At 33.6% G+C, this 19,547-nt stretch overlaps 5 protein-coding genes, 1 non-coding gene and 1 pseudogene across 8 annotated transcripts; 4 read left to right on the top strand and 3 right to left on the bottom strand.

The window, feature by feature from the left end:
* Positions 1–1,309: 1,309 nt before the first annotated feature.
* Positions 1,310–6,116, bottom strand: LOC103854556 (protein XRI1). The gene is made up of 9 exons (XM_033284650.1): positions 5,909–6,116; positions 5,631–5,714; positions 4,404–4,464; positions 3,066–3,116; positions 2,660–2,721; positions 2,305–2,585; positions 2,054–2,211; positions 1,930–1,967; positions 1,310–1,856 (listed from the first exon to the last, which is right to left on the bottom strand). Exons 2-9 carry the CDS (start codon positions 5,689–5,691, stop codon positions 1,516–1,518), a joined length of 1,053 nt encoding a protein of 350 aa, XP_033140541.1. The 5' UTR covers positions 5,692–5,714; positions 5,909–6,116; the 3' UTR covers positions 1,310–1,515.
* On the bottom strand, positions 3,438–8,311 carry LOC103854553. Its single transcript, XM_009131495.3, has 4 exons — positions 7,740–8,311; positions 5,909–7,520; positions 4,404–4,464; positions 3,438–3,619 (listed from the first exon to the last, which is right to left on the bottom strand). Exons 1-2 carry the CDS (start codon positions 8,023–8,025, stop codon positions 7,147–7,149), a joined length of 660 nt encoding a protein of 219 aa, XP_009129743.1. The 5' UTR covers positions 8,026–8,311; the 3' UTR covers positions 3,438–3,619; positions 4,404–4,464; positions 5,909–7,146.
* On the top strand, positions 6,786–6,857 carry TRNAK-UUU. The gene has a single exon. It is a non-coding gene; the product is annotated as a tRNA-Lys (tRNA).
* Positions 8,312–8,638: 327 nt separating the features above from the next.
* Positions 8,639–10,121, top strand: LOC103854551 (E3 ubiquitin-protein ligase RNF4). Of its 2 annotated transcripts, none has more exons than XM_009131494.3 (5): positions 8,639–8,872; positions 9,050–9,270; positions 9,345–9,402; positions 9,473–9,795; positions 9,886–10,121. In XM_009131494.3, exons 2-4 carry the CDS (start codon positions 9,055–9,057, stop codon positions 9,760–9,762), a joined length of 564 nt encoding a protein of 187 aa, XP_009129742.1. In that variant the 5' UTR covers positions 8,639–8,872; positions 9,050–9,054; the 3' UTR covers positions 9,763–9,795; positions 9,886–10,121. The 2 variants fall into 2 exon arrangements, with proteins under 2 accessions (XP_009129742.1, XP_033140551.1); XM_033284660.1 differs by having other exon boundaries at positions 9,867–10,119.
* A 245-nt stretch (positions 10,122–10,366) lies between these two features.
* LOC103854552 lies at positions 10,367–12,458 on the top strand (annotated as a pseudogene).
* Positions 12,459–16,191: 3,733 nt separating this feature from the next.
* Positions 16,192–17,973, top strand: LOC103854550 (cyclin-C1-2). Of its 2 annotated transcripts, XR_004455236.1 has the most exons (10): positions 16,192–16,351; positions 16,475–16,581; positions 16,664–16,703; positions 16,796–16,840; positions 16,927–17,045; positions 17,129–17,243; positions 17,315–17,365; positions 17,450–17,597; positions 17,682–17,871; positions 17,909–17,973. XR_004455236.1 is itself a non-coding variant. In XM_009131493.3 (9 exons), the coding sequence occupies exons 1-9, from the start codon at positions 16,320–16,322 to the stop codon at positions 17,784–17,786; spliced, it is 762 nt and encodes a 253-aa protein (XP_009129741.1). In that variant the 5' UTR covers positions 16,192–16,319; the 3' UTR covers positions 17,787–17,954. The 2 variants fall into 2 exon arrangements, 1 of the variants encoding a protein (XP_009129741.1); XM_009131493.3 differs by having other exon boundaries at positions 17,682–17,954.
* Positions 17,974–17,994: 21 nt separating this feature from the next.
* Positions 17,995–18,617, bottom strand: LOC103854811 (chalcone synthase-like). Its single transcript, XM_009131776.2, has 2 exons — positions 18,519–18,617; positions 17,995–18,396 (listed from the first exon to the last, which is right to left on the bottom strand). The coding sequence occupies exons 1-2, from the start codon at positions 18,615–18,617 to the stop codon at positions 17,995–17,997; spliced, it is 501 nt and encodes a 166-aa protein (XP_009130024.1).
* Positions 18,618–19,547: the final 930 nt, after the last annotated feature.

Raw genomic sequence — 19,547 nt, 5'->3', positions numbered from 1 at the left:
TATTTTTTTCCCGAAAAAGTGCTTCTTTATGGTTTTGAAATTTTAGCGAGAAAAGTTTTTTTCACGATTTTGGTGAGAAAATTTCATTTCACGGTTTTGGCGGGAAAATATATTTTTCGGTTTTGGCGGGAAAATGCATTTTTCCGGTTTTGGCGGGAAAATGCGTTTTCCGGTTTTAGCGGGAAATTGCGTTTTCCGGTTTTGGCGGGAAAATGCGCTTTTCCAGTTTTGGCTGGAAAATGCGTTTTCCGGTTTTAGCGGAAAAATACATTTTTCCGGTTTTAGCGGGAAAAGCATTTTTGCGGTTTTGGCGGGAAAATATATTTTTTCCGGTTTTGGCGAGAAAATATATTTTTTCGGTTTTGGCGGGAAAATACGTTTTTCCGGTTTTGGCGGGAAAATGCATTTTTCCGGTTTTGGCGGGAAAATGCATTTTTCCGGTTTTAGCGGAAAAATACGTTTTTCCGGTTTTAGCGGGAAAATGCGTTTTCCCGGTTTTGGCGGGAAAATGCGTTTTTTCGGTTTTGGCGGGAAAATGCGTTTTTCCGGTTTTGGCGGGAAAATTTCATTTCACGGTTTTGGCGGTAAAATTGTGTTTTTCAGTTTTGGCGGAAAAATGCGTTTCTCCGGTTTTGACGGAAAATTTTCATTTTCCGGTTTTGGCGGTAAAATTGTGTTTTTTGGCGGGAAAATACGTTTTTCTAGTTTTGGCAGGAAAATTCCATTTTCCGGTTTTGACGGGATAATTTTGTTTTCCGATTTTGGTGAGAAAATTGTGTTTTTCGGTGTTGGCGAGAAAATGTGTTCTTTCGGTTTTGGCGAGAAAATGTATTTTTCACGATTTTGGCAGAAAAATGCTTTTTGCGGTTTTGGCCGGAAAATGCTTTTTGGAGTTTTGGCGGGAATATGCGTTTTTTGGGTTTTGGCGGAAAAATACATTTTTTTTTGTTTTGACGGGAAAATGCATTTTTTCGATTTTGGTCGAAAATGTGGTTTTACTGGTTTGGCTGAAATATGTGTTTTTATGAAGATGTGTGTTTTATGTTTTTTGGCGGAAAAACACATCTTGCGGTTTTGGCGGGAAAATGTGTTTTTCTGTTTTTGCAAGAAAATACATTTTTTGGTTATAGCGGAAAAATGTATATGCAAAAAAATAGAATTTACGGTTTAAAAATAATATTTTTATTTTAGAAGATCATTTTTGTCATTTATCATTTTGGACTGAACTAGATGCATCTGCATCCAGATGCACCATCAAGACTCACTTTCATTTAGGTGAGAATTTGAGATGAGTTTTTAAAAATTCAGCTGGGTGATCCATCTGGATGTACCATTATAATGCACAAAACGAACATCAATTTGCATCTTCACCCAGATGGATCACCTAGGTGAGCAAACGAACATGGCCTAAATATACCAAAATGAAACAAGAACATGATTTTTAAGGGCCTCTGAGAACAAGGCAAAATGTTTAAAAACATAAAAAATACTTTCTACTCTTAACTTATTATAGCTTTAGCCTCTAGTCCTCGTTACCGTGATGCTTCCTTTACCACCTTCTGTGCGGATCTTAGTCTTTCCAACGACAGGTTTCCCAGAGAAGGCTGAAGTTTGGATCAGTGTCTCTGCTTTGTTTTCCTTTGGTTTCGATGGTGGAGTTAGAATTTTCTGGTTGATGTCCTTGAGAGTCATGTCTCCATCAACCCCACATGGTTTGATGAATGAAAACGGATAGATGACAGAAGACGCTAGCCTTGCAAGAGATTTTCTACCTTTGAAGATAACATCTGGAGAAGAACGAGTCACAGGTCGTTTAACTTCATTGGTTTCTGCTTCTGGTGGGAGGTTTAGATACTCTGCGCCAAAACACAGAGGAACTTTAGCAAGAAAAGCTAAAGGAGAGAAACTAAAACAAAGAAAGCAGCTGACCTGAAATATCTACATGGACATCAGGGGAACCAAAGCTTCTGAGAGAGAAAGTAACAATAGTAATCAGTTAAATAAAAGCAAATAGGATAATACTAAAGTGAAAAAAAAAAGATTGAAACAATACAAGTCATCAGGTAGGGTTGGAGCCTCAGGGTCATTTAAGCAGTCAACATACCACTCGTCAGCATACAGATCATCAAGGCCCTCGATGCTTGACGCAGAAGCATCTTCTATAAGCTGAGATCCTTCGGGTAAAAGCTCATCATATGTTTCCTCTCTAGCCTAAACATTAATAGAAGAAACATCAAAGATACCTGACAAATGTTGCTTAGATTCATAGCTAAAGATGAGATATTGGTTTTGTACACTCACAACGCTTGATCTTAAGATTGAAGAGAAGCTCTCACTGGTGAAAAGGTGGGATGTTTCCATAGGCTGGTCTTCGAACTGTAACATCCGACGCCTCTTTAGAGCAGAGCGTGTCTGACGTGGGACATCCAGCTTCTTGATCGTTTGATCTGAGGTGGTGACATGATGATAACCCGACTCGCTACAGGCCTTCACTGGGGTGGTGGATTCATCATCATCATCGAACATGTACGAGTGATCTTCTTGGTTTAATGTGACTTCAATCATCGTGCACTCCGTCACATCAGCTGGAGTTAGAGAACGATTTAGTCATATGCTTATCACAAATGTTATAAGATTTAAAAGTGATGTAATAACTTACAGAAACTAGACTGCGGCTGGTGATTATTACAGTACTGACTTCGCCAATTCCATGAGGGGCTACTGCAAATTTTTTAGACATCACATCACATGATCAAACCCATAGTACATTTACATGTTAAGGCGCTTTATGATCAAACATATTTTTAACTAAAAAACTCAAACTATGCAAATAGTAACATAATATTCCAACTTCCAAGGTCAGTCACAACATAACAACATAAGATTTTGATTTCATCACATTTTTAGAGTAAATCCGACAATGATTTCATCCTAACACTAAACTCAGAAACTAATCAAACCCAAAAACCCAGCACTGAGCAAGCAATGACCATCAAATCATAACGATCTTCAGTAAAATCCAGAGCCTAAAAAGCAGAAAAGTCGAGAAGGATAAGAGAACATACCGATCTTCTCCGTAGTCCATCGTATCTTCTTCCACTGTCCACGCAGAAGAACTAACCATTGCTCAGAAAATGAAAATGTATAAATCAAACACCATTGTAAAATATATATATAAAAACACGCACGACTGGTATGGAAGACTGAGAGCATATCAATACTATTAAAACTGAAGGGCCTTTTTTGAAATCCCCTTGGAGTTTTGAAATATTTACAGATCTCTGCCATTGAAATATTTTTAGTCTATGAATTTTTTTTACATATATTCACTACTCCTTTTAATTCAACAGGAACTATTTTTGATCTTTTTCCTTTTATTTTACTCAATTAACATATCTATTTATCTACACCAAAACTATACGACGTTAACAAATTCAACAACTCTAGAATACATATCAAAGTCCTTCCTTCGATCGTAGCCATCAAAAAAGATTAAATAAACTTTTTTGTTAATTTTATATGTTCAGAAAATTGTATATTGAAATTTAATTCATCATGTTCCATCAGCACTGACACTTGAACATTTAAATTCCTGTGTTCTCCTCACGAACTTTGGATTCTGCAGGTTTCAAAATTAAAACTTACAACTTTGGATTCTGCAGGTTTCAAAATTAAAACTTACATTATTCAATACAAATGTTTTATCTATTAATATGTAATTCAATGTTTTAATTACAATCATTAACTTCAACCATACATTTGTATTGCAATCGATAATAAACTTCAAGTATATATAACATTCGTGTTCATAGATTTGGAAGCTTCAATTTTTAGATGTACAGTATGAAGCTACAAACGAACCCCTAAACCCCAAATAATTATTTGTTTATTTTATTAATTAAATTATTAATTTTTACAAAATGTCAGTCATATGTAGGGATAACTATTGGGTTTAAATACCGGTATATTAAAAAAATGAATAATAAATCTCCAAATTTTGAGAATTAAACGGGATTAACAACTGTACAATATATTGTAGTTGCAAATATTTTTTCCAGATCAATAACCAAAAAAGGCGCAACATTTTAAACCAAACCTATATCGAAAATACTAAACTATAGATACCCAACCAATCGTTATAGTTCCATATCTTGAACATATCAATATTGTAGTTGCTAATCTTTTTTTCAAATCTTTAATTTTCCATAACTTGAAAAACCTAGATTCTCAAGCTATGATATTTTCCTAAACTAACGGCCTATATTTTCTAACTAAATTGAATAGGAATATCCTAAACCCTCACCCTTTACGTTTCCTATATATATTGGCCATCTAGCCTCAAAGCAAACACGCTGTTTTCTATTTTTTTCATAATAATGTCTTCCAAGCAAAAAACTGTTTACCTTGATGATATTAAACCATAGAAAACGGTGTGGCTTATCCAAGCGCCAAAATGGTGCATACCTGGAAACCATCCAATCCCAGGTTTGGTGAGACTTCAGAAATAATATTTGTAGACAAAAAGGTAAATACTTAGACATGTTAACATGTTTTTTGATTTTTTCGTGAGATCATGGACTAACATCTGTGGTAAAATAAATATGTTCTTCCAGGGATAAAAATTCAAGCTACATGTAGGAAGAACTATTTCAAGTCTTTGGGTGATGAATGCAATGTTGGCAAATGGAAGACTCTATTTATTTTATGGCATAGATTAATTTATTTTATTAATATATAAATATTAAATTAACTTTTTGATTTATATCAACTATTTAACTATTATACAAAGTAACTGTTAAATAATAAAATCTTGGGATAATTAAGATAAGAAATACTTTTTATCTAGAAAATAAGAATATTTTTTTAAAAAAAATTATTATATTTTACATATTTAATACAATCTATACAAAAAATACGTTTGTAAAGTATTTCTATTAAAACATTAAAACTTATTATTTTTAAATTTAATGGTTAAGATAAAAAACCATGTTATTCTATTTCTAGCAAAAGAACAATAATCATACTGTGTTTCTAAGTTACACTTTAAAACATAAATATTATATGTGTAAGATTATATTTATGCATAGTTTAAAATTCTAAAGGTATAGAAATCATAATTTATTTTGTGTTTTAGTTAACGATATAAAATCTATACTGCTAAACTAGAGATTTATGTTGTCATTAAGAGCATGACTGATTTCCCCGCTACCATCCGCAAACATAACTTTTACGGTTGTTAGCGGTTGTTGGTGTTTTGCAATAATCATTCAAACCGCTCTTAACAGCTTCAAACCGTTCTAAACCTCTTAAATTCAAAAGCTGGTTTCAGCTATCGTTTGCAGGAGTTGCGGGAAGTTAAATTTTTTTTCTTCTTTTCAAAAAATATAAATACAACAATAAAAATAAAAATTTAAAATTGAAATAATAGAAATACTAAAATATATCTATTATATTTTAATTTATATTATAAATTATTAAAATAAAAATCTTTTCTATAATTTTTTAAAAAATAAAAAATATAATTTTATAAATATAATTTTTATATTTATTATAATATTATGATGTTTAATATTTTTATAATTATATAAAATATAAATATTGTTAAAAGCACCAAGTTCTAACCGTAGTACCAATAGTATAATGTTCATGAATATCGCGTAAAACCGCAACCATCCGTCCAACCTCAACCATAACCCGTTGCGGTTACACCAGGCCTTAAGTCAAATATATGAACAGTTTTGTCAACTATGAATCTCGAAACATAATTACACATCTTACAATTTTATTTCCTAATACAATCGAAATAAACATGTTTTGATATGTTAACTTAACAGAAAACAAATCCCGCGCTTTCAAAGCGCGGGTCAAAATCTAGTATATACTTAAAAGAGCAGTTGTTTCCACTGACCTTAGTGCGGCTCGAGATATAGTGCTTACTGCTTACTGCTACCAAGCGGCGAGTTTCTTTCTCTAGTGGTCAATATTTATATCCTCTCTTCTTCTCTGTTTATGAGAGAGAGAGAGATGGGAGATATTTTTTTTTTCCTGTGTAAGAAAAAAAAGACCATTCAGTGCGAAGCACGCTTTGTAGTTTCGATGTCGTGCATCCTCTTTTCTCGCGATTTTTCTCCTTAATTGTTCTAATGGAGTATTTATTTATAACCCAATTATCACTTCATCTCTTTGTTTTCATTATTTTCTGCCAACTGTAACGTTAGTTTTCTGCCCAACTTTCTATACACGAAAGGGCGATAAAATTAAAATTATTGAAAATATAATTTTATATTTTATATTATGTGGACATTATATAAAGTCTAGTATCAGTATATTATGTGGAAATTTTTGAGGCTAAAAATTCTCATCACAAGTTTCATCGTTTTATTCTGATTTTTACAGAACAAACAAAAATGGGCTTAAGCATTTGTTACCAAGAAAGACAGCCAAAGATCGGAGGGGAGACCAGAAGCTGCATCATCACTCTTGCCTTTCTCTAAAACAGTTGCAAACTTGTAACCTTTTTTTAAACACAGAGAAGAGCCATTGATATTGAATGATCCAAACCCAATGTTGGAATCTAGTAGAAAGCAAATGGGCACAACCGCACAAGAAGGTTGGAAATAAATTGTGTTCCATTTGGTAAATAATTCAATCGGTAGAGTGTGTGAGCTGGACAGTGTTGATAAATGATAACAGACCAAGCTTTATTACAAGCACAAATGAAATACACATGTAATCGTGTTTGTTGTTTGCCTTTAAATTAATAAACAAAACAAGATATATCAGTAGCCGACTTAGCTCAGTGGTAGAGCGCGTGACTTTTAATCCCGTGGCCGTGGGTTCGATCCCCACAGTCGGCGTTTTTTTCTAGTCTCCATTGAGTAGTGTTCCATTTTTTTAATCATGATCCTTCTCCTTAGTAAACTTTAAGAGTGATAAAATAACAATAACATCATCTGTAATTTAAAATCTAAATTGATCTTTGCAAGCAATCAGACATTCAACATCCACCATATACTCAAATACAAGACTGATGCAAGAACTCAACTGCAACCCTTCATTAAAGAAAACTCTCTTCTCAATCACCACTGTTAACAATACTCCAAAAAAAACAACCTTGGTAAAATGACAAACCCAGCAATTCTTACATTAGCTCTTAGTTTTCCCCAAAATTTGACTCTGGAGCTTTTGGTTATCTTCCAGCAAACTATCATACTCCAGAAGCAGCTCTGCAGACTGTTTCTGAAGAGCAGCGACATGCGTTTCAGCTGCTTCCAGCTTCTTTTCTTTCTCTTTACACTCCATCTCTGCTTTCTTGAGTCTCTCTGACATAGATGACAGTTTCTCTTGAAGCTGCTTGACTTCCTTGGACGCCTTCTCCTCCTTCTCCTTCAGTTCGGTTCTCTCTTTCTGGAGCTGTTCAAGTTCTTCTCTAGATGATCCAACGTTGCCTCGTAAACTGATCAGCTTTCTCATGTAGTGGTGCATTCTGTCAATTACGAAGCCAAGAAAAAGTACCACTCCTGCATAGAGATCATTAAGGTTTTCATAACGTCCACTTTGCAAAAGCTCTAACAATTTTCAAAACAAGTATTGAGTGCATCAACCTCAATTACCACATAAGCAAACCATAACTAATCCAAAACCCAACAACTAAATTTTCAACTGAACTATTCACTAACAAGGCCTCTTATGGTTCTGCTTAGAAGCAAGAAAGAAAGAAAGAGCCAAACTGAACTGACCCATTAGAGAAGCTTCAAGCAAATGGGTTCGCCAAAGAACCTGATCCATGGGAGACATAGTCCCGAGCTTCGCACCTTTGTTCTGGATCTTGACAATGCTCATGAGATTGGAGAAGAGGATAACAGCCATGGTTCCAGCTATGGTTTTCACAGTGGCGGGACCTTTCCCCATCTTCATCTGGTCAAGGCTTTTAATCACAAGCTCCCTCAAAGGACCAATCTTTATCAGCAACAAGAATGTAATAGCACCCTCCACGAACATAATTAGAAACAGTAGCTGAATCATGTCCGAATTTTCCAAAAAGTTTGTACCTTTGCGACGATTCACGAAGAGAGTAAACCTCTAAACCCTAATTACTAGCTTCTTACTTGGGTATAAAGTTAAAATCAAAACCCAGATCGGAGGATGAAGAGAAGGAAGCAGCGAATCATCTGAAAGCCATTAGCTTAAAGACAGATCACTAACTCATTCCTGATAGCACTCGTAATAATGGTTAGGAGTAAGAAGAGAGAACTAAAGTCAAGATTGAAGAAGAGCTAGGACAGGATCTGAGAGGACTTTTAGTAGAAAGCATAAAAAGTCGAAAAGTTGTTTACTAATCTAGAGAGAGAGAGACAGTAAAAAGTTGGTACAAAAACTAAAAAGACATGTTATAATCAGGTTTTGTAATGAATGTAACTCGGAATCGGTCTGGTAATGGACGTAGTAGAGGTTGAAAATAAATCAAATTATTATAAAACAAATGGGGTGAATAAAGATAACATAAGCCCAATGGGCTAATATTCATCATCCGCAGCGTTTTAACTTTGACATTTTACGCTCCTTCGAGGAAACATCATCGTACGTACGTACGATGAAAACACCACGAAGTGCGGATGTTAAAAAAGGCAATCAGAACACAGTAAAACAACCGTGCCGTTTTGTACTTGTGGGGTACCAAAGACTAAGACCTCTTCTCTGACACGTGTCACGATCCCGTTGACCCACCTACCGCGTGGTCTTTTATAAAAACTCAAACCATCGTCTCCGCTCCTCTTCTCCTCAAAAGATCCTGCAACTTTCAAAAACCCTAGATTCACCAAAAAGAATCAATTCTCTCCGGCGATATCCTCCGAGTCAAATTCGCGTCACGGTGAGTCTCTCAAACCTCGAATCGTCTTAATCGAAGAAGTCCTTCATCTAATCGTTTCTTGTTGGTTTTTCGATTTTAGAAATCGAATCAGTCGTCTGTTTTCAATCTTTCAACTGTATTTTTGCCTTGATAGCATCGATAGAGTGTGTAAAGTTGAATCCTTTTGACACTTAACAGGTAAGATGAACGCACAAGAGTTGAGAGCAACACGTGGCATTCGACTGAGGAAAACGTCGTTTGATCTTAATGTGGCGCCCAGAGATCAAGAAGGGACCTTTGCTCCTGGTGGTAACCTTCAAGCGAGGCTTTTACCTTCTTCTCAGCCTGTTCCGGAAATGATTGATGTCGATGCTATTGAAGATGATGTTGTTGAATCATCCGCTAGTGATTTTGCTGAAGTAAGTAATCCTTTTTCATGATGGTTCGGCTGTGTTTGTGTAAGAAGGTTAACCGGTTTTGTTTTTGATGCCAGGCTATAAGCAAATTAACAGGTTCACGTCGGAGGCGTTTGACGGTTGGTGTAGAGTCAGGTGAGTTAATGAAAAGCTTTGAACTTTACACTCTTGTGCTTGTTTCTTACTTGGTTACGGGTAAGTGCAGGTGGTACGACTAACAAACGGAGAAGGGTTCCTCCTAATCAACCTGTTATCGACTGTGAGAATGTCCCTGACACCTCAATGGCTCCTCCTCCTCCTCCGCCAGAGGAGCCTAAATTTTCATGTCCAATATGTATGTGTCCGTTTACTGAGGAGATGTCAACCAAATGCGGCCACATCTTCTGCAAGGGATGTATAAAGATGGCGATATCTAAGCAAGGCAAGTGCCCTACTTGTAGGAAAAAGGTGACTGCGAGAGAGCTGATTCGAGTATTCCTTCCAACCACCAGATGATTTTGGTACATCGACATTGCCAATCATCACCTTGTAAGGATAACTAGTGATAAGTTTTTTTTTCCATCAATGATTATACAAATGACTAGATTTTGATGAAACAGGACAATGGTTTTGTCACAGGTTTAATTGTTTGTCAGACTTGATCCTCAAATTCGCGTTGGAACATGGAAGGGACTTTGTTTGAATATTCAAGAAGGCCCTGTCATTTAGTTGGATATGATTTGTAATGTCAATTTATAAGCAACTCTTTGTTTCCTAGTTGCTGCTGTCTTATGTAATATAGGTCTCTGCAAACCTCTCAGGCAATGCCTCTCTCTGTTATAGATGAAAATTATACATGGGAAAACTTTATAATACTGACTGTCAACTAAAATGGTGCATCCTGATCTTATCTCAAGACGCTTGATCTTTGAGTATCTGCTCTGTATAAACATCTGAACTCAGTTGATCGTCGTTGTCTTTGGGTATCTGCTTTGGAGACGCTGAAGAGCTAGCTGAAGCTTCAGATTTTATCCTGTGCAATAAGAAGAAACAAGATCCAGTATTGATGCTCTCGAGTTCTACTAGCCACAGAGGCATAAGAATGCTTAGTGCATAATCTTAGGCAACCAGAAAGAATAGTATAATGGGCCGAGTATGGGCCGAGATGGGCTGAGTCTTAATTATGTTTAGGAAACAAATCAGTACTCTTTGATTTGATAGATCATTAGTTAGACTCAAAAAAAGATAGATTTAACAGATAACAGAAAGAAAAAAAAAAGATTGAAACTTTTGAAAGCTAATGAGAAGAGATTGAACTTTTCTCCTCTCTCTCTCTAGGTGATCCATGGCTGCCAATTTCTGGACTTCGTCTCACTAGTAACATTCTTCTTATCTTACCCCTTATGTGTTGATTACTTCTTCTCGTCTGTGTTAAACTTTAGTTACAATTTCGAATTTTGTTTGGGTTTGTGTGAGCAGCAAGCAGCTTATGGAACAAGAAGAAGTGGATGTAGTTCATCCTCTCGACAAAGAACGTGGAATTTCCGTTGAGGATTTCAAGCTCATCAAGTTCCATATGTCTAATCGTACCATACCAACCTCCTCTTCTCCTTCTTTTGATTGCTACTTGACTTTTTCTGTTTAGAGTTGACTCTGTTTGCACAATTGATCAAATATTTTTATTTTAATTTCCTTCTATTACAGAGCTAACCATGAGTACATATATGTCTGAAAAGTTTAGAGATTTATCAAAAGAATGTTTTTTTCTAGGGGATTAATTCTTTGCTGATGCTGCATCTTTTTGTTGTTTCAGATATGATTAAATTAGCTCAGCACATTAAAGTCAGGCAAAGGTTTGTCTTTTTTTTTTGAATTTTTGGATCCAATTTTTTTAAATCTCAGATTCCATTATTGCATCTGTGGAAATAGCTGGCTCCTATGTATGTAACCTGGAGATTATTATGTGAATCCATTGCCTTTGTTTTCAACTTATGTAGGGTTGTGGCTACCGCAGTTACCTACATGAGAAGGGTTTATACCAGGTAATAATTGTTGCAGTCATTTTTGTCTTATCATAGCTAAAAAATTTCTTTTTGTTATTATTATACTGTCTCAGAAAGAGCATGGTAGAGTTTGAGCCCCGTCTTGTTGCACTTGCATGCATGTACCTGGCATCTAAAGCTGAAGAAAGCATAGTTCAGGCCAGGAATATCATTTTTTACATCAGAAAATTGTGTAATATTTTCTTCTACTATGTTCTTCTCTTGTTTTTGACTCTTTTCACTCTGCTATAGAAAGTTTATACCAACATTTATCTTTGCAGATCCTGATGAATATAAATATGAACTAAAAGATGTATTAGGGAATGAAGGTCTTAGAAGCACTCAACTATTATCTCGTTGTGTTTCACCCTTACCACTCTTTATCTGAGTATGTGTGCTTACCTCTCTCTCTTTACTGCCTTTCAGAAGCATATCTAATATGTAATTGGAAGTGTAAGTGAACTCTTTCTTTTGATTTCTCAGGTTCTTGCAAGATGCTGCAATAAACGATGTAAATATGAACCAGATTACATGGTAAAAGCCTTCCTGTCTGAGAAGTTTTGCTATATACTTCATTTCCTAGTTCCAACACTAGGATGGATCTAAGATCACTGAGATTTTTTGTCTTTTTTGTTTCAGGGGAATTGTAAACGATACTTATACGATGGACCTCATTCTTGTACACCCTCCTTACCGCATAGCGCTAGCGTGCATATACATAGCAAGTGTCCACACAGAGAAAGACATCACTGCATGGTTTGAAGATCTTCATGAGGACATGAACTTGGTTAGTCATACTTACAAAAATGTTTTACATTTATTCAAGTTAATGTCCAGCTAAAAGCTGTTCCTTTATGTGGTTTAGTTACCATTGTCATTTGAAACCTTTGCAGGTGAAGAACATTGCCATGGAGATTCTGGACTTCTACGAAAACTACAGATCAATCACCGAGGAGAAAGTGAACTCCGCGTTCAGCAAACTGGCTTTGAAGCCGTAATAGCAGCTGCCGAGAATCTTCTCCATCTCCAAGTTTAATCTAATGCTATCTCACACAAAAGATAGACTTTCTTAGTTGCCACCATCTTACCTTTGTGGCAGACATGTAACATTGCTGATAAATACTACCAAACATATAAATCTTAAACTGATATCATAATCAATCTTAGGCACTGGCAACATTTATCCGGAACAAAAAAATTGTACCTAACTAAAATCATCAAAACTGAACTAAATTTCATAAATACCCAGAACGATTTATATTTCTGGAACTAAAAAAGCTGAAACCGAATCGATAATCGAATAGGTATCCAAAACTTTAAAATACAAATTATATACCTAAAAAAGTATCTATTATTTTAGTTTCTAAATAACCAGATATCTTGAAATACTATTTATCAACCGAATTGTCCAAAAATATGAATTATTCAAATATTTTTTTATCCGAAATATATAAAATTATCCAAATTACCTAACATTTTTATCGGAACAACATAAAAAACCTTAATTATTCGACGCTTTTACCCATATTATCTGGTATTATCCAAAAACTACAATCGAATTGGATCCAAAACTTCTTTGGATATTAGTCGTTTCCCAACTTTGCTACTTGAACCGAACAAAGTTTGTAACTAACTGAATGGTACCTAAATTTCTAGAACCAAAAATCCAAAAAATTGAAATACATGAATTGATACTGAACGGAAAACCTAACACCTAGCTTAATCAATCTCCAATATTATCCTAAGCCCAAAGTATAGGCTTTGTTCCCAGTTATTACCAGACCTTTTTATCCCAAATGAAGAGGCATCTCTCCTTAGGTTACTTTACATCTATGTTGTATAGAATCGGAAGCACGTACGTGGAAGCTTATAAGCAATTTTTTTTTCAAAAAAAATTAAGCAGGTACGTATTGGAAGCTATATTTCAATAATATTATTTGAGAAGTCAGTTTATTATGTGGCGCGTTCACGTTAACTCTCACAGCAGTTTATTACACAATATCCTTAATGAATTGATCGTTTATTATTTAATTGCCATTATTTATATTTATATTTTCTTTTTATTTTATTTTTATTAATATATTTCTTTTATAACCAAATTGTTATCGAAAATAAATTCAAATAAAATAAAATATCTATAAATATTTCTATTTTATTTTCATTTTATTAATAAAACCGTATTACGATGGTTTATTGTTACCTTTTTTATTATTATAACCGTCATTATTAATATATCTTTTTTTATTTATACATTCCTTTTATAATTAAAGTTTTATAAGAAGAAATTTCATATAAAAGACAATCTCTAGAAATATTTAATTTTATATTAGTTTTTATTAATATAACCATATTTTTATGAAAAAGGAAATATTTTTACCGTAATATGCAAAAGTTTGACATATTTCAAATATCTTCTTTCTTAATAAGATTATACCTTTTGATAGTTATACAATTTTTTATTTCTACAAAGATATCCACTCAATTTTCTGCAATTTGTTTTTACATTATATAGTCTTAATCCTAATAATATTTAAATGCTTCAAATCATAAATAAACAACTTATTTTCATAAATCTAAACTATTAAACTATAGACAATAATATAAAATACCAGTCAATTATTTTTTTTCCACATAAAATATTTTTTATTCATAAAAATATGTCTTTCCTTGGTAAATTTCCATGACTTCCATCCGAAAATTTCGTTCGACTTTAGATATATGCAAGATTAAAATAAACATTATGAGGTTATTGGAAAACAAAATCTGAAAGAACTTGTTTCTATTGAGATGGTTTTGATTGATGGTGATATAATTTTTAAAAATCATATCTTTCCATTTATATTGATCCTATAATTATAAAAATCAAAATTGAAGAAGATGAAATGTATTCATGCAATAACTAAAGGTAATGACTTGGTTAAGAAGTTCGAAAAAAATTGGTAAAAGTTGAATCCAAAATAATTAACACATTTAAGATCATTTGTACATTAAATTTTAGAATTTAAAAATAAAATTTATGGTCAAGTTGAATATATTTCACAAAAAATTATAACACTGTAGCTAAAATAATTCATAAATAAAACTTTAATTAAAATAAAATGAAAATATCACAAAAAAATACAACAAAAACTAATAAAAATTACCTAAAATTATTACATTGTGGTTTCTTAAAAAGGTTTATGCCCATGCATGGGTATGGGTGAGTCACCTAGTATATATATAAGACAAAAATGGTTTTATAAGACTTTTGACTAAAAATATATGATTCAAACTAACAGATGTTAATTTAAGCTTATATAAATATTATCAAATTAATTATTTTTAATAGTTCACAGATATCTATCACAATATATTTTAATATATATGAAAAGCATCTTATAAAAACATTATTATGCATAAATAACTTAGTATTAATTTTGATATTTTGGTATTTTATATTTTCTATATATTTTAATACTATTAGTTTTGAATTTTATCTAAAATAAAATATAATTTTGTATATTTACTTATTCACGATATTGAGTTGTTTTTTTAATGAAAGTTTGCTAACGGAAACATAAGCTTCCAACTAGTTTTTAAAATATATTTTTAGAGGTTTATTAGAAGCATAATTCTGGGAGCTTTCACAAATTTCTGATTCTAATTTTTGGTTCCGAAGCCGGAAATGCCGAGTCTGACTATGCTTATGTGGTACCTAGCTTTACATAACATATAAAGAGGATTCTTATGCCTCATTCTCGAAAAATATCTATCACAATATATTTGACTATATATGCAAAGTCTCTTATAAGAAAATTATTATGCACAATGATAATTTATAGTATTAGTTTGATATTTGCAGGCGTTTAAATATTTTGTATATTTTAATACTATCAATTTTGAATTTTATATTTTTACTTATTCATGACATTGAGTTAAAAAAAACGAAAGCGTGATTCCTTAACGGTAGCATAACCTTCCAACGTGTTTTTAAAAATATATTTTTGAACGTCTATTAAAAAAAAAATTATTAGAGCTTTCACAAATTTCTGAATTCTGATTTCGGTTCCAAAGCCGGAATGCAGAGTCTGACTATGATTATGTGGTACATAGCTTTACATAACATATAAAGAGGATTCTTATGCCTCATTCTCCAAAATATCTATTCAATATATTTTACTATATATGCAAAGTCTCTTATAAGAACATTATTATGCACAATGATAATTTATAGTATTAGTTTTGATATTTGCATACTTTAAAATATTTTGCATATTTAATACTATCAATTTTGAATTTTATATTTTACATATTCATGACGTTGAGTTTTTTTTAAAATGAAAGCGTGATTCCTTAACGGTAGCATAACCTTCCAACGTGTTTTTAAAAATATATTTTTGAACATCTATTAAAAACAAAATTATTAGAGCTTTCACAAATTTCTGAATTCTGATTTTGGTTCCAAAGCCGGAAATGCAGAGTCTGCCTATGATTATGTGGTACATAGCTTTATATAACATATAAAGAGGATTCTTATGCCTCATTCTCCACAAATATCTATCACAATATATTTTAATATATACGCAAAGTTTCTTATAGGAACATTATTATGCACAATGATAATTTATAGTATTAGTTTTAAAATTTCTATATTTTAATATTTTCTCTATTTTAATACTATCAATTTTGAATTTTATATTTTATATTTTTACAAATCTACGACGTTAATTTTTTTTTTTAATGAAAACATGATTCCTTAACGGTAATATAACCTTCCAACATGTTTTAAAAATAATATTTTGGAAGTTTATTGAAAGCAAAATTCCTGAAACTCTTACAAATTTCCGATTCTGATTTCGATTCAGAAGTCAGAAATGTAGAATGTAGTATGTAGAATGTAGAATGTGACTAAGCTTATGTCCCACCTAACTTTTTACATAGTATATAAAGAGGATTCTTATGCTCATTCTCCACCACAAAATTAAAAGTAAAGAAAAAGGGAAGCCCTTTTTATTGAAGCTATCTGCTTGTTGAGGGGATCAAGGAGAGAAAATGGCTTCCAATTTCTGGACATCAACACACTAGTAAAGTTTCAAACTTTTCAATCAGATGATATTAACAGATCGTTCTTCTTTAAGAGATAATTGTTTCAGTTTCTGTTTCCTTACATCTTTTTGTTTTTTGTTTTCTGGGTTTTGTTCGGACAGCAAAGAGCTTAAGGACCCAGAAGAGATTAATGTTGTTCATCCTCTTGATGCTCAGAGAGGAATCTCTCTCGAAGATTTCAAACTCATTAAGCTTCATATGTCTAACTGTATGTCTTTGTTTTTGATCTCAATCCATCATCTATTATGTCTTGAATCTTTGTCAAATTCACATTCTTTGTTTGTTTTCAGACATATCGAAGCTGGCACAACACATTAAGATTAGGCAAAGGTGAAGTCTTTTTTGATGAGATAAGCTAACCACTGTGATTATCTTTGTACAATGCTGACTGATTTGTTTTTTTTTTTTTAAATATGATCCAGAGTTGTTGCAACTGCTGTAACCTATATGCGCCGTGTTTACACAAGGTATGGCTTCTGATGATTGGTACTCTTGTGAGAACGAGGCTTGGTCATTGATTTGTTATGTGTACTGTTGTTGTTGTTGTTGGTAGGAAGAGTTTGACAGAGTATGAGCCTCGTCTTGTTGCTCCCACTTGCTTGTACCTGGCTTGCAAAGCAGAGGAGAGTGTGGTCCATGCTAAGATTCTTGTCTTCTACATCAAAAAATTGTGTAATTAGCTTTAAACTTTCTTTTTGATTTTGCTCTTGCTTTTACTTGGCTTATGATGGAATTGGATGCTTCTTACTCCGCAGATGCTGATGAGAAGTTTAGGTATGAGATTAAGGATATTCTGGAGATGGAGATGAAGGTCTTGGAAGCTTTGAACTTCTATCTTGTTGTCTTCCACCCATACCGTTCTCTCCCTGAGTGAGTCTTTGGTTGAGATCTCTGGTTAAGATCTTCCAAATCAACCAGACACTTAATCTATTGCTTTACAGGTACTTGCAGGACTCTGGACTCAATGATACAAGCATGACCCATTTAACTTGGTAAGTATCCAACAAAACTTGTGGCCTTTACTTGGTAAGTATCCAGAACAGTTACAAAGCTTTTTGTCATTTATTGAACGATAGGGGTCTTGTCAACGACACTTACAAAATGGACCTGATCCTTACACACCCGCCTCATCTCATCACTATCGCTTGCATTTACGTTGCTTCTGTGTACAAAGAGAAAGACATAAAGACATGGTTTGAAGAGCTCTCTGCGGACATGAACATTGTAAGCTTTTGTCAACTGCACATTTTTGGTGATAAGGTCTTTGTTTAAATCATTCATTGGTATGTGTTGTGAAACATTTTGCAGGTGAAGAATATCGCAATGGAGATATTAGATTTCTATGAGAATCACAGAATGTTCACTGAAGAGAGGGTTCATGCCGCCTTCAACAAGCTTGCTACAAGTCCATAAAGAGTTTTTGTTTTGTCTTTTGTTTTTGTTCCTCCTGAGACTACATATGTTTTGCCAGCAGTTTCTGTCATGAGATCATTTGTACATTGGTTTTGCTAGTCTTGGTTCAAGCATGTCTTGACTATGTGCACAATATAAAGTGGTTTTCAAATTTTTTTTTAAAAGAGAGAACTAGTCGAATTGCAAACAGTAAACAAATTACAACCATTCATCTCAGTATCAGAGAGCATATGACATTGGCGGCTAGGGGAAGAAGAGGAGGAAGAGCACACATAAGGGGAAGGCAAGAGAGGAACGCTGTGTCAAGTATGAAGAAGACACAGGCATTGGACATGTTTCCATACTCACTCAACACGTGACGAGTCGCCTTCATCTTCTCTGCCTTTAGTCCTAGCTTTATCTCACTGTGGTCCAGGATGGTAGGGCCTCCAGGGTGAGCTATCCAGAAGAGAGAGTTCCAGTCACTTATCCCTAGAGGTTTAAACGCTTCTTCAAGACACTTCTCAATGTTCTTTGAGATGAGACTGGGGACAGTCTTTTGGAGGTGGAAGGTGAGTCCCACCTCCGTCAGATGTCCTTCTATGGCTCCACTAGAGTCAGGAAGGATGGTCTACGCAGCAGACACCATCTCAAAGATTGGCTCCTCTCCCAGAGAGGTATCAGGGTCTGAACTTCTCCTTGAGGTCGGTCATGTGTTGACTGTTGGTGACGTGGAAGTAGTAGTCTGGATACTCTTGGAACACTTGGTTTGGCAGTGCCTATGGCCAAGATTCTTGCTGGTCCATCAGCTCTTTGTGCCTTTCTGATCTCATCCAAGGACAAGGCACCCATCACTATAGTAATGATAATACTAATTGGGTTTGATTGGAGTTTTATGTTATGATTTTGGTAAACTATGCAAATATTTATATTAGAAAGCAGGCTGAAAATGAATGATTTGTATAAACAAACTGAGAGATTAAAAAACAAATTAACAAGGAGAAACGAGAATGGAATGTGTCAATGTGGTATTGTTATTAGGGCTTATTTGCCAAATAGCCAATTTGGTAGCATAATTAAGAATATATCTATGATTCTGACATTATTTACGTAACATTTTCTTTCTTCAATTCGTGCCGATTTTAACTTTGCACAAAGAAGATATCCGGCAAAAGAAGAAAGTTGACGACCTTGACGGTTGACGATTAACAGATGTGGCTAGGAGAAAAACATGGTTGTACTATACTAAACTACATCTCGTTGAATATAGTATAATAGTCGGCTAATCAATATTTTTATTTTTTACTCATATAACACAATGACGAGTTAAATCATGCATATAACACGACATCACGCAATTAATTACCACATACATGAACTTCATTTCTTAAACATTAAAGGAAAGAAAACGATGTAAACAGAAGAATAACGATGAAGAATAACTGAGAACTTTATTTTTCATGTACGATATTTAGTATAGATCCTGTAAAAATAGTATATAATGGATGATTTATTCCATTTGCATATGTAAATTAACAAAGGCAAGCCTCGTGTAAAAATAGTAGAGGACTAATAGTGAATTAATAAAGAAATAGTACATAGACTATATACATAATATAATTGTAAACCCTACCTCCAATCCCACACACCCTCTAAAAACTAAATTCTAAATCCAAATCAATAAAACCTAAACTTTAAACTTTAATCATTAACCCTAAAACCAAATATAAATATAATATATAGTTTTTTTTTTGAAACACCTAATATATAGTTATAATATGA

Source organism: Brassica rapa, chromosome A02 (assembly GCF_000309985.2).
Source record: "Brassica rapa cultivar Chiifu-401-42 chromosome A02, CAAS_Brap_v3.01, whole genome shotgun sequence".
In the NCBI taxonomy this organism is placed as follows: Eukaryota; Viridiplantae; Streptophyta; class Magnoliopsida; order Brassicales; family Brassicaceae; genus Brassica; species Brassica rapa.
The sequence above is the reverse complement of the archived record's forward strand: the minus strand, read 5'-3'. Positions and strand labels throughout refer to the sequence as shown.

Bases quoted from the DNA above. Each gene is read 5' to 3' on its own strand.
- LOC103854811 (XM_009131776.2), bottom strand. From the start codon at position 18,617: ATGGGTGCCTTGTCCTTGGATGAGATCAGAAAGGCACAAAGAGCTGAT. The intron at 18,397-18,518 runs GTATCCAGACTA...TCTGCTGCGTAG, and splicing joins CCAAACCAAGTGTTCCAAGA to ACCATCCTTCCTGACTCTAG.
- LOC103854553 (XM_009131495.3), bottom strand. From the start codon at position 8,025: ATGATTCAGCTACTGTTTCTAATTATGTTCGTGGAGGGTGCTATTACA. The intron at 7,521-7,739 runs GTCAGTTCAGTT...ATCTCTATGCAG, and splicing joins GCTTGAAGCTTCTCTAATGG to GAGTGGTACTTTTTCTTGGC.
- LOC103854556 (XM_033284650.1), bottom strand. From the start codon at position 5,691: ATGGTTGAGGTTGGACGGATGGTTGCGGTTTTACGCGATATTCATGAA. The intron at 4,465-5,630 runs GTACTACGGTTA...GATGGTTTCCAG, and splicing joins TCATGAACATTATACTATTG to GTATGCACCATTTTGGCGCT. The intron at 1,857-1,929 runs GTCAGCTGCTTT...GTTTTGGCGCAG, and splicing joins TGTCCATGTAGATATTTCAG to AGTATCTAAACCTCCCACCA.
- LOC103854550 (XM_009131493.3), top strand. From the start codon at position 16,320: ATGGCTTCCAATTTCTGGACATCAACACACTA. The intron at 17,366-17,449 runs GTAAGTATCCAA...ATTGAACGATAG, and splicing joins AGCATGACCCATTTAACTTG to GGGTCTTGTCAACGACACTT. The intron at 17,598-17,681 runs GTAAGCTTTTGT...AACATTTTGCAG, and splicing joins TCTCTGCGGACATGAACATT to GTGAAGAATATCGCAATGGA.
- LOC103854551 (XM_009131494.3), top strand. From the start codon at position 9,055: ATGAACGCACAAGAGTTGAGAGCAACACGTGGCATTCGACTGAGGAAA. The intron at 9,271-9,344 runs GTAAGTAATCCT...TTTTGATGCCAG, and splicing joins CCGCTAGTGATTTTGCTGAA to GCTATAAGCAAATTAACAGG. The intron at 9,403-9,472 runs GTGAGTTAATGA...GGGTAAGTGCAG, and splicing joins GACGGTTGGTGTAGAGTCAG to GTGGTACGACTAACAAACGG.